This window comes from Atractosteus spatula, chromosome 15, assembly GCF_055471065.1.
Source record: "Atractosteus spatula isolate fAtrSpa1 chromosome 15, fAtrSpa1.hap1, whole genome shotgun sequence".
Lineage (NCBI taxonomy): Eukaryota > Metazoa > Chordata > Actinopteri > Semionotiformes > Lepisosteidae > Atractosteus > Atractosteus spatula.
Genome location: NC_142720.1, coordinates 11,339,106 through 11,354,548, shown reverse-complemented (window position 1 = coordinate 11,354,548; position 15,443 = coordinate 11,339,106). Strand labels below are relative to the sequence as shown.

The window sequence follows — 15,443 nt, the reverse complement described above, 5'->3', positions numbered from 1 at the left end:
GGAAAATATATACAAGCACATTGCATTCTAGTAGCGTTTCAAGTTGCTGTTTTTTTCTATACTTTCTATTCTTTAAGCTCAAAGAATTGGTGAGAAAAACGGGATCTATTCACTTCACTGAATTCCATCAGAACATCATAAAGTTGAGAGAATGTGTGTAATTTCAAATGCAAATTAAGAAATAATTTCCCCCAAAAAGTCAGTTCTTAAATTATTTGTAATCAATTTTTTTATATTTTTGGGGAGTGTGGACAGTGTGTAAACCAGGTTTTAGTATGCGCCCACCTTGGCTACTGAGAGATTCACTAATCTAGCATCTCCTGCATGGGGTAATTTTGCAAGGAATTAAGGCAATTTGCAAAACTTGGATGTTTACCTGGGGAGCCTTAACTGTCTGTTTAATGACCCATCTGAGCTGAATTTTAATCTTCCTAGGAAAGTAATTCTAGCATATATTGCTTGTGTTCTCATTTTACATTTTTTCATTATGAGATAATGTTATTCAGTTTCAGTGTGATCTAAGTTTTCCTTCTGTTTAAAATTTACCTTCTTTTGCTTTTCTTCTGCATGATCCTTAGAGACCACAGACAATTAGTTTTATTCATTTTCAATAATGTTTTAGCTGGGCGAGTCCCTGCCATGTGAGAGTACGACTTTTATTCATTCGGTGTGTATACTGTAGTTTGGTGTTTTACATGCTAAAAAAATAATGCATTGAAAATAACGTCTGAACGGTTAATAGTGGAAAGCAGAGAGAACAAAGTAACAAAAATGAAGGAATGAACCAAGAGGAAAGAGACAATTTCAATTCCATCTTGAATCTGTATTTCAAAGAATGCATTTTTTCTCAGGTATATTTTATGATGAAGTACACATGATCAAGACGTTCTCAGAAATCTGTTTACAGTATTAAGAAATACACAAAATTGTACGAGAGAGATGCAGCTGATACTTTTCCATATACATTTCCTTTTTCTCTCTATTTTCAAATGAATGTCAGCACGAGCAGTCAAACCTGGCTTTGCTCGACTGCGACAATTCCAGCTCACATTTGAGTGATTGAACAATTTGGTCTGAAGAAGTGACACATAGCCTGCAGGCTTTTGTCTGTTTCAGCTGTCAGTCCCTCTGCCCTCTCTGTGATTCCTTGTTTAACTTTGTTTAATTTTTTGGCAAGTAAAGTTGATGTTATCTTCTGATCTCTGTTACAGCTTTCTGCTTTAGAGTTTCCTCCAAAGAAGCTCTTCGGAAACAAAGACGAGAGGGTAATTGCTGAAAGACGGACTCACCTGGAGGTACAGTACAGACGGCAGAGCTTTTTCAGTCACACAGCAATTTGCCTTTCTGGGCTTATCACTCCACATTTATTGCTAGGCATGTCTAACAGCCTGCAGAAGAGGGCAGCAGTTGGCCATTGACCAAAGCATTACATTATTAAAGCAAACATTACTTGACACTTCATTAAATGGTGATGTGGTTTGTTTTACCTAGTTATTAAATACATGTGATTTTTTTCTGTGTATGCCTTTGAGATTTTTTTTAATGTTGAAATTAAGATAATCTTTTAAGACATAAATCAAGATAACACTGGTTGTGATAGTCCAAGACTGGCATCCTATCCATAATGTAGCCCCGCCCTGTACCATGTGCTTCTGGGATAGGCTCCTAATGGCCCTGATCTTTACCAGGAATAAACAACTTGGAGATCATGAGTGGACAGATATTCTATGCTCTAGGAAGTAGTACCAGTTGTTCTGAGCAGAGATATTGTACATTGCACCCAGAGCATTAGAATTTCTTCCAGGTTAAAATGACATAAAATGTAAACATAGAACAATCAAAGAAGGAAGGTTAAAACATTTTCATTGAAAGGGCACTGTAATTTAAAGTTGATTTTATCTCATTTGCATAATTATATTTCAGGTGTGCTAGCACACTGCTATTCTAGATGAATTAAGCAGAGGCCTGCTTGTCAGAAATAGCAAGTGTTTTTCCATGTCACTATTACAGCCCAGTAACGATGTCCATCAGAGCACATCTATTGCAGTGTCCAGATGACTCTAAACACAGTCTGTCACCTACAGAACACTGTGCTCAGACCTTTTGTTATCAGAAGATTTTTCGTGAGCAGTGCGTCCGTCCCTATAGACATAAGGCACATATGGGATTGACCAGCCATGTCTAGTGTGTCTGGCCAATTAAAACAAAAGCCAGATGGGTTCCATTCTGTAGTCTGTTCTTCCTTTCCCTTTCTCTATGGAAAATCCTCAGAGTGCCCGCTCCATGTTTATTGCAGCCTTCATGTAGGGCCCTCCACAAATTCACAGAATGAGAAACTGTGGGATTGTTTGCAGCTATTTTATGTAGTTCCAAACATCAGCGTTTCACATTGTGCCCCCTGCAGCCCTCATCGCTCCTTCCTTAATAGGTCAATTATTTTCCTTTTTTGCTTTGCCACATCTCTTCAGGTAAACAGCCTTCCTGACCACCGGTGGCTAACGTGTTACTTGTCTGGCAGTGTGATCGTGATAAGTGGGAGGGTTGTTGAGGTTAGCAGCCTGTGAGATCAAATATAATGAAGTGCAGTCTCACTGAGAACTTCCATTTTAGAACAATCCTCATTTGTTTCAAAGATTAGTATCATATTGTTAGCAGCAGTACTGGAATGAAAATAAAATGGTGTAGTAGCAGTAGACATAGCAGTATTATAAGAGTGTAGTTTTACAGTTGTAATAGTAGTAGTAAAATTCTGTAGATGTTTTATAGTACTTATAAGAGGCTTGAAAACTAAGAACTTTAACTGTAATGTTATGTAGTATCAACTTAAAACTCTTGAGGATTTTAAGTGAATTGTCAAAAGTTGTAACTTCTTCAATGCTTCATTAGTTCACAGGATTTACAACAGTTGGCCTCATTCTGGAGGGTATACATATTGAAGGACTGAGAATCTTTCAGTGTCAATGCCCAACAGCTTTCAGCCTCCAAAGTAGCTCAGTGGTGGTGAGTTATGAGGATTAATGAGGTTAAAGTGAGATCATAAAAAAAAATCTGATTTCTGACAATAAAGGGAAATGTTTTAAGTACTGTATGAGCTAAAAAGGACATCCCTGTTGACTTTCTTCAAAAGTTTCCTTACATCACCTTTTTCAACTGGTTTGATCTTGAATCTTGGATGTGTCAAAATATGTTAGCTTTTCTAAATATGCGGATCAGCATCTGAAACCTTCTGATAATGCTGCTTTTTTTTGTTAAGTGCATCTTATGTTTCATTAAGGCTCTGTGGTGGGTACAGCTTTTTTAAAGTTGGTAAACATAATAAACATGTCTGACTTTAATACTTCACTTCACATAAATAATGAACAATGAGGTTGACAGAACTCAATTGCAAGTTAAATGAATCTGAAAAACACCTTGCAATTACTGTCTGGCACTAGTCACTGGCTAATATCAGCCTGCTTCAAATGACCCCTGAATGAATTCACTGGTTTGTTAAATGTTTATATGAATAAAATCATGGGCTTTGAAGTTGTTTGTGTAAGTGCTATATCTATGAGTTTTCCCTGAAATTGCTTGCAACTGTACACCTTAAATCACAGTGGCAATTGGTACTCCAGAGCTATAATTTGTAAAGTCTGTGATGGATAGATGCACAGATAGATCAGGAAAATGATTGATGAGGATATAATTGTGAAAGAAAATCAGATGAATAATCTGATGTTAATTAAAATGTCAGCTCTCTAGCTTCAGGAAACATATTTTAGAATTAAGAATCATCCTTTAATTAATTCATACTTGTAATTTTAAATTGAATTACTCCCATACCAAATAAAAAAGAGGCTTCCATGAAATTAAAGCAAGAATCAAACTTGGCCGTAATGAAAATAAATTAAGATAGGCTTCAGGCACATGCATTTATATATAGGCTGATGAACACCATAAAGAAGAGGCGATAGAGAGCATTTTAATTGACTCAACCTGTGAAGTCTGAAGGAATTGATTTTCTTTACACATTTGGTGCATCCTTGTAGTTTTGTTGGAGTTTTTTTTTTCCGCTTGGTTGTACCAAATTGTAAGAGGAAGATGAGTAGTTTGCCACATGAATGCCAGAACATTTTTGTGATCTTGGAATGTGTGGACTAGGATGTAAGGTACTCTGCACTAGTGTTTGTTTTTTCTCCAATGCTGGTGATCAATCATCGTCTCTCATTTTGATTTTACCAAAGGAAGCTGTTTCCCGTTAAGTCATGACACAAGGGTGACATGTGTCAACTACTTTGATAGCCTTGTGTCGTGCACATTGCAACACATAACAGTCTGTCACTTCTGGTCCAGGGATGCATGATAAACTCAGTTCTTCTGCTGTCATCTTCTGGAAATTTCTGACAGGTCTTGCTGATTTTAGGCTTTCTGGGGCTTGGGGAAGAAATAATTGATTTCCTTCATGGATGCTCTCAACTCTTAAGGAATTTCAAGTAATATTAAGGAACTTAGGAAACATTATTAAATTGCTGGTACTGTATGTGTAGTTTACAACCAACACCATTTTATGGGACAGATGGTCAAAAATACACAAAAACTAAAACTTCTACAGAATCTAGATAATTATTTTTTTATTATTTTTTTAGCGAAGCATTTACATCAGTTAAGTACATCAATTTTTTTCATTTTATGTTTTAAAAAGTCAGAGATCTTCTACATTTGTTTAAAATCAGATAAAAAATGCATATTATTAAATATGCGCAAGTGGTTAATGTGTTCATCTTTAGCAATGCTAAACAATTTGAATTCATATTTTAAAACATCTCTGAATCCGGAAACAATATTGCATGCATTGGTGTCATTAAAAATAAAACAATGCATTTTTTAAAATAAAACAGCAGTTCTACATTTAAATGTTTATTACATCAAATTTAAAATAGAACTGTTTTCTAAAGACAGCTTTGCCATTTGATCTTTTACAGTCAAAACATTTTATGACTGCATTACAAACAGAAAAAAACAGATGAACATTTTCAGATTACTAAGGCTCTAGGTATTAGCTTTTTTTTTACTTGTGATAACCACATGAAAATCTTTGAAGTAATGATGTTAACCTTGTACTGTGTTTTAATTTACAAACTGACAAGTTAAATCAGTTTCTGTATGTGATCCAGTACTATTTTAATTGAAATAAAAACAATTGGTAGTGATTTTCTTTCTTCCTGTGAATCAGTCTTTACTCATTAGTTGTGCTGTCTGTTCCAATAAGATATCAAGTCTTGCCCTGCTCCACTCCATCCAAAACTGCCCTGGTCATTCTTCTATTTCTAAAGGTTTAAAAGAATATTAAAAAAGAAAAATACCAAACATTGGTACAATGTTTCTCTTTTGCCCCTCAATCCTCTCTGTGTGTTTTCTTACACGTATGAAGTTCTGGATGGATAATTCGGAAAGCTGTACTTGTGTCTCCATGCACAGTAACTTCAGCATAGTCACAGAGTGCAAAATCTCATTTGTGACCTGAGCCAGATTTTCCCACGATCATTCAAAAGCATTGATAATACTGGGGAAACTTAACCACTATACTTAATGGATTATGTTGATATTATGAGGTGCAAATGATCAAGAAACAGCAGGCATTTTGGAAAATTATGATGAATATTTTCTGACCTCAATTGACATGGAGATGCATAGAATTTCACATGTGGCATACATAGAAAATGAAGTATTTGGCCATTTAAACCTATTTTTCGGTTAATCTTTTTTTTTCAACAATATTCACGCAGAGATGAGCTCCAGGATCCTTGATTTTGTGTTTCTGAGGTTTAGAGTATATACAATAATATAACATTGGCAAGCACATCTCTCAAATTGCAAAACACCAGTTATAGTTTAACTGTATTACAGAAATGGATAACAATTGTGCCTCAGGTTTTCTCTTCATGCAAGCTATCTCTGATTAATGGTTAATGTTGCTTAAATGAAATAATGTGAACTTTCTTTAAAGACAATTAAAAGCTCTTGCATTTATATAGCACTTTTCCAAAAGGATCTTAAAGTGCTTTATGTATTGGATAGTGTTGTACCTACCTGGGTGCCTTACAGGGGTATTGGTTTTCAAATTCTGGTCCAGAGGAAAGCTCACCACCTACTGATTGTAGTAATATGCTTTTCTTTAGATGTCTGCCTGTCAACCCAGTACTAAATGGGCTCAGACTGCTTAGCTTTTGGGATCTGGTGAGAGCAAGCTATAAGATGATGCCAGCAACCATTCATAATTAGTAAGCAAACATTCAGGCAAAAAGAAATACCTTTTTTCACTTAATTGTAATGATCTCTATCAGTTCCACCTGATCATTATCACCTCTCTGTGCTGTTCAATTTGACAATGGTACTAAATTAATCACATTAATTAATTATACCTCAGTTAATTACACATCTGAAAATTGAAATGGCAGCAATATCTGTAAGATGTTATCTTCCTGTAACTTAATTTTAAGAGACAGAGCTTTGTATCCTCATGTAGGTGTCTGCAAACTGTCTTCACAAACATGTACTGTAACTCACAGCTTTGACAGGATGCAAAACGTACTGGTGACTCCATGGTGACATGCACATTTCTACACAGTTGTAAGTGTACAAATGGAAATCGTTACACTCCTGTTAATGAAGGTGCTGTCAGAAAAGCCTCCTTTTCCATTCATGGACAAGATAGGAATTTGTCCAGAAAACAGTAAATTCATACCTGCTTTCTGTTGCCAAGTTTGACTTCATGTCATGTCATATCTTCAGTCATGTCTGTACTAAGTTATGAGGAGATCTGCTGTATTCTGCTGGTTATATTATCTGCTACTGTATCAAACGTGTACTGAAAGAGTGAATTGTGAATGTTTTTGTTGTATGTGTATGGGGAAACAATGTGTAACAAAGGTTGGCGCTCTGGACCTCTAGCTAGGGGGTCAGAGTTCAAGTCCCAGGTAGGGATACAATTGCTATACAAGTGAGCAAGCTGCCTGTCCTAAATGAATTAATAATAAACATACGATTGTTTAGCTCTTGAAACAACATATTACATATACAGTATTGTTCCAGAAATGTTGTATTGTATGCCGAGCTTGCAAACAATCTCTAAACACTCTTAGCATTTTGACCCTGAGATCCCATTGATTATGAAGTCTGTCAGCACATTACATAACCAGTAGCTATGGAATCTAAGCAAAGCACAGTTGTTTCTTCCATCTCTCGTTTTTGTTTCCTCATGTACTGTTAAGTATAAAGACTCTCTGTATTGGAAGTAATTACTACCAATTCGTTCACTAAAGTCACATTGCCTAATAGAACTAGTGTGAGTTAAGAGGAGACAATGATGGGATGGAAGCACTTGCTTCTTTTTTTGTGTTCAATACGTTTATACTGAAAGTGTGTGTAGATATCCCACTATGAAAGATCGAGGCAGATGAAAGTTGAGGGTTATTTCTGATAGTTTGAATTTTCAGGAATCCTGGTTATTAATAAATCATTACAAGAAAAAAACGTGTTTTGTTGGGTAAGTATGGTATTATTCATCAGATCTTGGGAACAGGAGTAAATACTTAACATGTAGCTTAATGTTTTGGCTTATTATGTACTGTACCTGGTCTTTAAAGCCATTTACCAAAAAGTGCTGTTCCCCAGTAAGGGATGGGATAAAAGTAACCTTGATTCTATTTGCTGTTTAGTACTTTGACCTAACCTATAATTTAATTATTTGGTCTTGGATAACTTAATTAAGTCTCGTCTAGAGGCTCACATTAATAATGTGGGATTACAGAGTTGTGGCAACAGAGTCTTAAAATGTTAATAGAAGTGCCTAAAATATGTTCTCCAGATCTTGGGTTTTCATTCTGAAAGTTGTTAAATTTCAGAATAAATTAGTACAGCACTAGTTTCCGAAACAATTATTTGTGAATCAAATATAGTCTTTACTTTCTGTTAATAGAATGGACAATATAAGTGATCAATTGTGTTATCTTTGATTAAATGGTGATCAGAGTAGCTGCTTTGCTTTGTTCCTCTATTGAATAAGCATCTTGTCAAATCTATGTTGTCTAAGTGTTGGCACTCTTCATTTAAACAGGCATGCCAATCAGTAGAGCTCCATGGCCTCAGCACTTAAAATGCCACAGCTGCAAATGAAAGACCTTGTTAACATCCTTAAATTAGTATATGAAGCAGTGGCCTGTCAAGTGAATTGGTATTAGCATCTTGCTTCGAAATATACATCTGCTTTGTATCTTTGATTAAGCTCCTTTTCTGTACAGTCCACATATTATGCCAGGAAAAACTGAATTTATGCAGGAACAGATGTCATTGAAAGCAAACCTTACCTTAATCTGTTTGGTGCTATATTACACTTCTCATATTCACCTTGTCATTGTTGCTTCTCACCCTTACAGTTTTTCAGTTTTCAACCCAGTCTTGCCTTGCATCCAAAGTTTCCATTAATTCTGTTTTCTTTCCTTTTTTTTTTTCCCTGACAGCTATACCTCAGGAACTTTTTTAAAGTGATGCTCGATTCTCCCACATCTCCCCTGCACGCAGACAAAACTGGCCTGCAGTTGTCAAAGCACACCATCTGCGAGTTCTCCCCATTCTTCAAGAAGGGCGTATTTGACTACAGTAGCCATGGAACTGGCTGAGTGTGAGCCCAGGGGATCTGTGCCAGTGGAGAAGGATCAAAAAGCAGTGCCTTTCCTTATCTACATTTCAGATTTGCAAGACCACTAATCTGTGAACAGAATTAAAATGATCTGGCATGGTGGGAATGTATGAGACAGTTTAACCCATCTGGAAGTTTTAAAATGTTTTTTTTTCCTATCATGGAGCACCAACACTTCCCCGAATGTAAGACGTACAAGCTCTCCAGCCTAATTCACCCTGAGAAGGGTGCACTTCTATGGAAAATGACAGCTGTTGCCCTTTATAGCAACAAAGGCAGCAGAATTTATGCATTTTTATGTGCAGTATTTACTGCTGTTTGGAATTTACCATGAAAGTGTCTGAGGCTTCAGTATTTATTCTGCTGCCGTATCTTACATGATTGTTGAGCACTGCCTGAGTCAAGCGCTGTGCTCTGTAGTGGCGATGAGCTGCTTTTAAGCTGTCGAGACAATTCGTCTCCCTCCTGAAACATATGAGCACCCTGATCCATTTTCTTTCTGCAGTGCAGCTGGGGAGAAAGGTAGGGGAGCTGTGTGCATTTTGTGTGAAAGCAGAAAAGAACTGCATAGATTCCCACAGCTTTTCATACGGTTTCAAATAAAATTAGTGCTTAAGAACTTAAACCACTTATTTGATACAAATACGAGAGAAACTGGAGTCTAAAGATGAATATATTAAAAAATAACCAGAAACACTGACATATTATAAATGTCAGTGTTGCAGAAATTAATCTGCCACTTTTTTTTAATTGACTTCAGATCCTTATGCTGCATCTTTTACTTCTGCTTCTCAGTCTCGTCAATAATCTGTGAAAGGGCTCCGATGTTTGCAAATAACGTTTAAGGGAATGTCACTAAAATGGCATATTAAACTGTTTCACCCATGTCTGGAAGTAACTCTGTATTCCTAATGATTCTCTTGCTAAGCTACAGTAACTTATATCAGATCTCATTGACATGTTACCGTTGCCAAGGAAACTGACCGTGCAGGCAGTAGAGTACTGTACAGCTGTTAGATGGGAAAGTGAGAGACTAAAGGTGCTTAGCTTTTACTTTGGGTGTTTTTCAGATTTTTACCTCAGCTTTACCACAAATTATCACCTCTCTTTAAATAAATGTGCTACAACTGTAAATATATTATTATAATAAAACCAGTCAATATTAATTAAACCTTTTCAGATTAGTTTTCTGTAATATTATAATAAATGTGAAGCTGAAAATGAGTCAGTTCTTTTAAAGTTTCACAATAGCATGCCTGGAAAAGCGTCCAATATATATACTGTATATTTTTATTTTGTGTTATCCTGGCATTGGCATACTAAGAAAGTTCTGCAACCCCAGCCCTAAGATTATAGCTGTTCATCTATCAGATTTATGGCCAGATGGTTGGCCTTAATTTTCAATATAAGAATTCTTCAGAAGTGATTGAAAGGGGGGTTCTTTCGTTTACCAGTTACTGTTGACATGGTAACTGGTCCATGATAAACCAAAGGTTGTCGCTATGTTTTTTGTTTTGTATTTTAAACTTGATCCTTCAGCAGTCCAAAGATGTTGATAAGAGTAAAAAATTTAAGAACCTTTTAAAAGTTGTCATTTTCAAAATGTATTTTACAGACATCTTTAGTAGGAATTGCTATTGATAATTATGCTTTATTAGCTAATTATAATAATATATCATTTATTCTATTAATATTTGACTAATAACAGCTTTGCCTGAAGTTTGATACTTTCCATAAAACTTTTTTGGGGTGTAATCCTGTTTATTTTTTTGTACTTTTGCTTGGGAAATGATTCACGCATATCATATCTGGTTGCTTTTTACAGCTACTCGTTTGCTGAGCTTAGTTTACGGATGTTGAGGAGCTACTACTGAATTCTAGAATATTATTTAGTTATTTTCTTTTCTGCAACAAAACCAAGGATGAAAAACCCAGGTCAGGCTTCTCAACTCATGGATATTTTAGGCTCAGAACTCAGGATTACGAAATTCACCCTAAAGGTTGGGAAACTTCAGCAAAGCTCCAAAGAAAAGCTTCTCAGACCCATTTAAAGACTGATAAAAGTACTTTCACTTCAAACCATAAAGCAATAAATTTATCACATTGGCCAAAATAAAAATAAGGTTTATTTTCCTTTTAAAATGTTATCCATTATCCCTTCCTCCTTACACTGTATATACAACTGTTACCAGTCTTCCAGTTGCTATTTAATCCAGGTCATCTCTGCAGAACTACACATAGAGTATAAGTGCAGGTGTGCTCAGAGAGAGGTGTCAAGCCAAATGCTTTTTTTCTTCTCACTGTGACTCTGGTAACCGAAAAGCCAAATAGAAGATTGACAGAGCTTTCAAATAGGCAGCCCGGTGTTGTAGCTGAAGATCTGTTACTCCCACTGTGCCCCACTTAGATCCTGCCAGCACCTGGGTCTTCCAACCATAGCCCGAGAGTGGCTGTGCCAGGATTTGTACCCTGCAAAAACTGGGCTCTAGGATTCATCCTGCACTGTAGGTGGAGACTTCCACAAGATGAGTCAGTGTGGAGACCCTGAGGCAAATTCTTTTATATATTCATACTTTCAGTCATTTTTCTTCACGTTCTAGCAACTGCTGCAAGGAGGAACAGATGAGGGATCATAAAACACAAGACATTGCTTCCTGAACATGCAGTGCAGCAAGTAAAAAGAAAAATGAATGGGAAGGTGATGACAAAGAGAAAGAATATTATTTTAAGTGCTAGGCACATAAAACTAACCTGGCTGAAATGTTGAAGAACATTATGTGTTGGATGAATAACTTAGCAATAGGCTTTAGGCTGACCTGTCATCCATGTGTTACCAAGTTAAAGTTAAACTTGTTACAGTGTAAGCCAATTCATTTGTAGTATACTAATCCATGTGCTTGCACAATTAAATTAATCTCCATGTAATAGTAATAGTCTTTGGGGCTTTTCAGTAAGCATGTGTTATTCATTCTTAATAAGCTTAGGAAACGTATTACAGAACAATTCAATGCCATACTAATATATGTTTAACGGGGGCTGATTTTCACTCTTCTCATATTAGAAGTCCATAGATAACCTGGAAGATGCTCCATTCTGCAGAAGAAATCACCATTGCTCATGAAGTTCAGCTTAGGTGATATCTTTCATGTAAAAAGCTATACACCTTCTGAATGGATTAGCATATTTATGCTGTTCACAAAGCACCAACAAAAATGATTTATCAGAACAAAGCTAATGCATTTATTAATGTCCAATTTAACTGCCAAACATTTCTGAAATTTTCCTTTTCATTTTCCTTCATTAAGCATTCTGTGCAGCTGCCTGTGAGAAATTCAGCAAAAGGAAATTTAATCAGCAGTGAGTAAGAAACTTTAATAAGGGAAGCTGCAAAGATTTTTTTGTTTCATCTCATTTTCTTGTTTTAGGGTGATAATTAATATGCTCTAAAAAAAAAAGCTCTGCTCATTAAAATTTAAATATGCAACCTCAATCATTCTTATAACGAATCATCTAACCTTAAAAAATATTCTGTTTCCTAAAAGCGAGTAACTGAATGCACCCATGAACGCTGCCCTGAAAGTAAATGCATCTTTCTTGAACATTGTAAAAGCTTTTAATGACTATTGCATTATTTGTGGTATGAACAAAACTTCAAATGTACATAAAATTAAGCAGATTAAGAGCCACATTATATAGCTCTGTGTTTTTGAAAAATTTTGCACAATTCATGCTGTGTAAAGTTTTTCAGACCCTGCATGTAACCAGAGGCTGCCCACTTTGTGTCTTCTGAGGCCTGTGACAATCATTCCCCTCCACACACAAATAGACATACAGTCCTAGATGCCTTTCAATGATCACTCTCCAGCCGAGTTTTCTTCTGTGGCTTGCTGAAGAAAAAGTAAATAAGGAGGCCTTTTCACACAATTTTGACCTTTTAAAACTGGAAGCATTCACCCTGACATTTTAGATACATTCTGTGATTAATCTGTTTAGAGTTTCTCACTTTGTGTTGAGTCTGGCAAATTCACTCTTATTTTTTACCATTTTTATGTTTGTGTTGCTACAGTATGTAGAATATTAGCATGCACTATGTTTTTAGTTCTTTCAGGTGCACTTTATAACACTAGCAGGTTTATTAAAAGCAATATTGCACTTTCAGATTAAATTTTAATTTATTTTTTTTTCTCAAGATTGGGGTTCTTTCTTTACCAGGTCTGATTTTAGCTCCCTACTTGAAATGTAGACACCTGAATCAGTGATTCAGGGAATAATATAATCTTCTTGATGTACAGAAATGTCTACAGTATACTGTGTTTTTTGTAAATATCAGCATTGCTTTTCTGTCTGCTAAAACAGGAAACTGACTTTTCTGTTACAATAAAGCTAATTGTAGACTTATAATTTCAGTGAAATTCAGCTTTTAGGTTACACAGATGAACACTTTTGAAATCTTGTCTTTGAATCCAATGTTCTAAATTGCAAGTGAAAATGTTAAGTGCAACAGAGGCATACAGTATATAAGATGTTTGGAATCACAGATTAAAGTTTCAACTGTAGTTACACTAAAATCAAAAGCAATATGATGTTAGTTGAACTGCTATTCTACTTGTTTCTAACATGTTTTTGTTACATTAAGTTTACTATTTTGGGGGCTATGCTGTAACTGTAGTTGGATTGGATTTTTTTATCTTCACAGTTTTATAATTTTATCCTTCATAATTATGAATCATTGTAATTTTTTTTCTCATGAAGGAAAGTGCTAGCATTTGCATGGTAAAAGCATTATTTTAATGGGCTGTGTACACAGACTGAATGTCATAAAAAGAATGTACATTTGAATTGTTTAGTGTATTTTTTCACATGGAAATACAACCTTTACACGAATGTTTTCTTTTGTAAGCATTTCCATTTAAATGAGAAAAAGACCCATTTTCAGTGTGTTCTCAATTATGACCATATTTCATTTGTTATCATGTAAATATTTAGCCTTATATTTCCAGCTTAATGGCATTTTGTTCATCTCAGTTCCCAAGTAAATTGTTAAGGAATTATAATTTGTGCACTATCAAAAATGTTAAAGGGTACAAGTATTGAAATTGTTGTATTAAAGAATTATATTAAATGGCTTAGGAAGAGAAAATAATGCTCTAGGGTTTGCATTTGCAGCACTATGCATAGTTATACTTTGCATAACAGGAAGCCTCTTATTGTAGATTTGTTATATTAACTCTACAAACCATTATTCCCATTATTAGTCACAGACCCTGTACAGTAACAATATGAATAAAAGGCTCATTTGAAATCCCTGCTGAATTTTGTGTGCAACTGAGTGTCATATCGCAGTCTTTTTTGGGACTGTGCTTCTCTTTCGGAAGAGGAGGATCGACAAGATCTTTGATATCCCTATGAAAGCTGACATGAAGAAAATTGGAAGGAGCCGATGGTTGATAATAATGAGATGCGGTAGCAGACCACCACATGTGAGGTATGTTTGAAATGTGTGTAAAAAAGGCATGTTTTAGAACCATATGTGCATATTTGTAGGTGTTCTGTATCGAAGCTGTGTAAACGCACTGATGAGCCTTGCTAGTAAAACTACAATATTATCCCCACTTGCACTTTAGCAGAACAGCATTATATTGCATTGCGTGCAGCATTTATTTTGGAGATTTTGCTGTATGCTTTAGCAATTGTAATGTATTAAATCGTATGTTTGTTGAGGAGTCGCTACATCTTGTTACTTCCTTAATTCTGTTGTTTCTGAATAGTATTATTCTCCTATTAACATTCTTAATGAATCATGAACAGCACTGCCCCCTAAGTGCTCTTTTATTTCAGACTTCCAGTGCAGAAGTTGCAGATGTTTTCTTTGATGAAATCTGTTTTTAATAACCATGAACAGACTCGATGACGCATTCAGAATGCTATCCGTCATAACATATCCCCTAGCTGATGTGTGCATTCTTCAGCACAAGTAACTTTCCACATAAGAAGGTAATATATTAACATTTCATTAGATTTTCTATTGCAAAATAGATGGAACATCTGACAACTAGTTATGTTGTTCTTAACAAAACGATTTATGAGATCAGTAGGAAGGCAGTCTTGCTTCTCAGCCTGTGCTGAAACAGTGGCCAAGTTTGTGCTGGCCAATAAATTGCATTTATAGGCACCTTTGGTCAAGAGACATTGAAATATCTTCAGTTAGTTCTTTTGAGTAAATCCAGATATTGGCCAGAATATCTCTTGGCACATCTAATTTCCCTTTACTGATAAAAAAAAATCATTTTCTTTTAACTATAATCTGTGACTTAAAACGAGATGTGTAGTCTGGTTGTCAGATTAATAATATGAAAAATATGTCAGAGCAGGCAATTTACTGTCACACTTGGTGTGCCCTACAGCAGTTCCCTGTGAAAAATCTGTCACTTTGAAGAATTCAGCTTCAATGTCTCTAATACTGTTTCATTAGTCAGCATTGCAGTACAAAGAAACCCCCACCTTGTTACCATCAAAGAGTTCCCATAATTAATAAATTTCATAAGGAAACATGCTCCTTGCAAAATAATGCTATTATTATTGTATCCCAAGTGGTCACAATAGTAATCGCAATAGCATTTAAATGACTCTTTTAAATCAAAGATACCTCTGGATGATTTGAGGTGTTTTAACTAATCCCTACCCTGCATAACTACATCAGAGTTGCTTCTCTATATTTTTGCTTTTATTATGTAATAGAAACTAATTTCTCAAATGTGTCAGAACA

General features: G+C 35.5%; 1 protein-coding gene across 4 annotated transcripts in view; it reads left to right on the top strand.

The window, feature by feature from the left end:
• The window catches only part of kif16ba (kinesin family member 16Ba), a 96,206-nt gene extending 82,223 nt beyond the window's left edge, over positions 1 to 13,983 (top strand). For 3 of the 4 annotated variants that reach the window (XM_088934077.1, XM_088934076.1, XM_088934075.1), the window contains 2 exons: positions 1,212 to 1,295; positions 8,499 to 13,983. In XM_088934077.1, coding sequence (XP_088790203.1) covers positions 1,212 to 1,295; positions 8,499 to 8,657 — 243 coding nt within the window. In that variant the 3' untranslated portion in view covers positions 8,658 to 13,983. The remainder of the gene's footprint in view (positions 1 to 1,211; positions 1,296 to 8,498) is intronic. The other variant, XM_088934079.1, reaches the window with a different exon arrangement.
• The last annotated feature ends 1,460 nt before the right edge of the window (positions 13,984 to 15,443 follow it).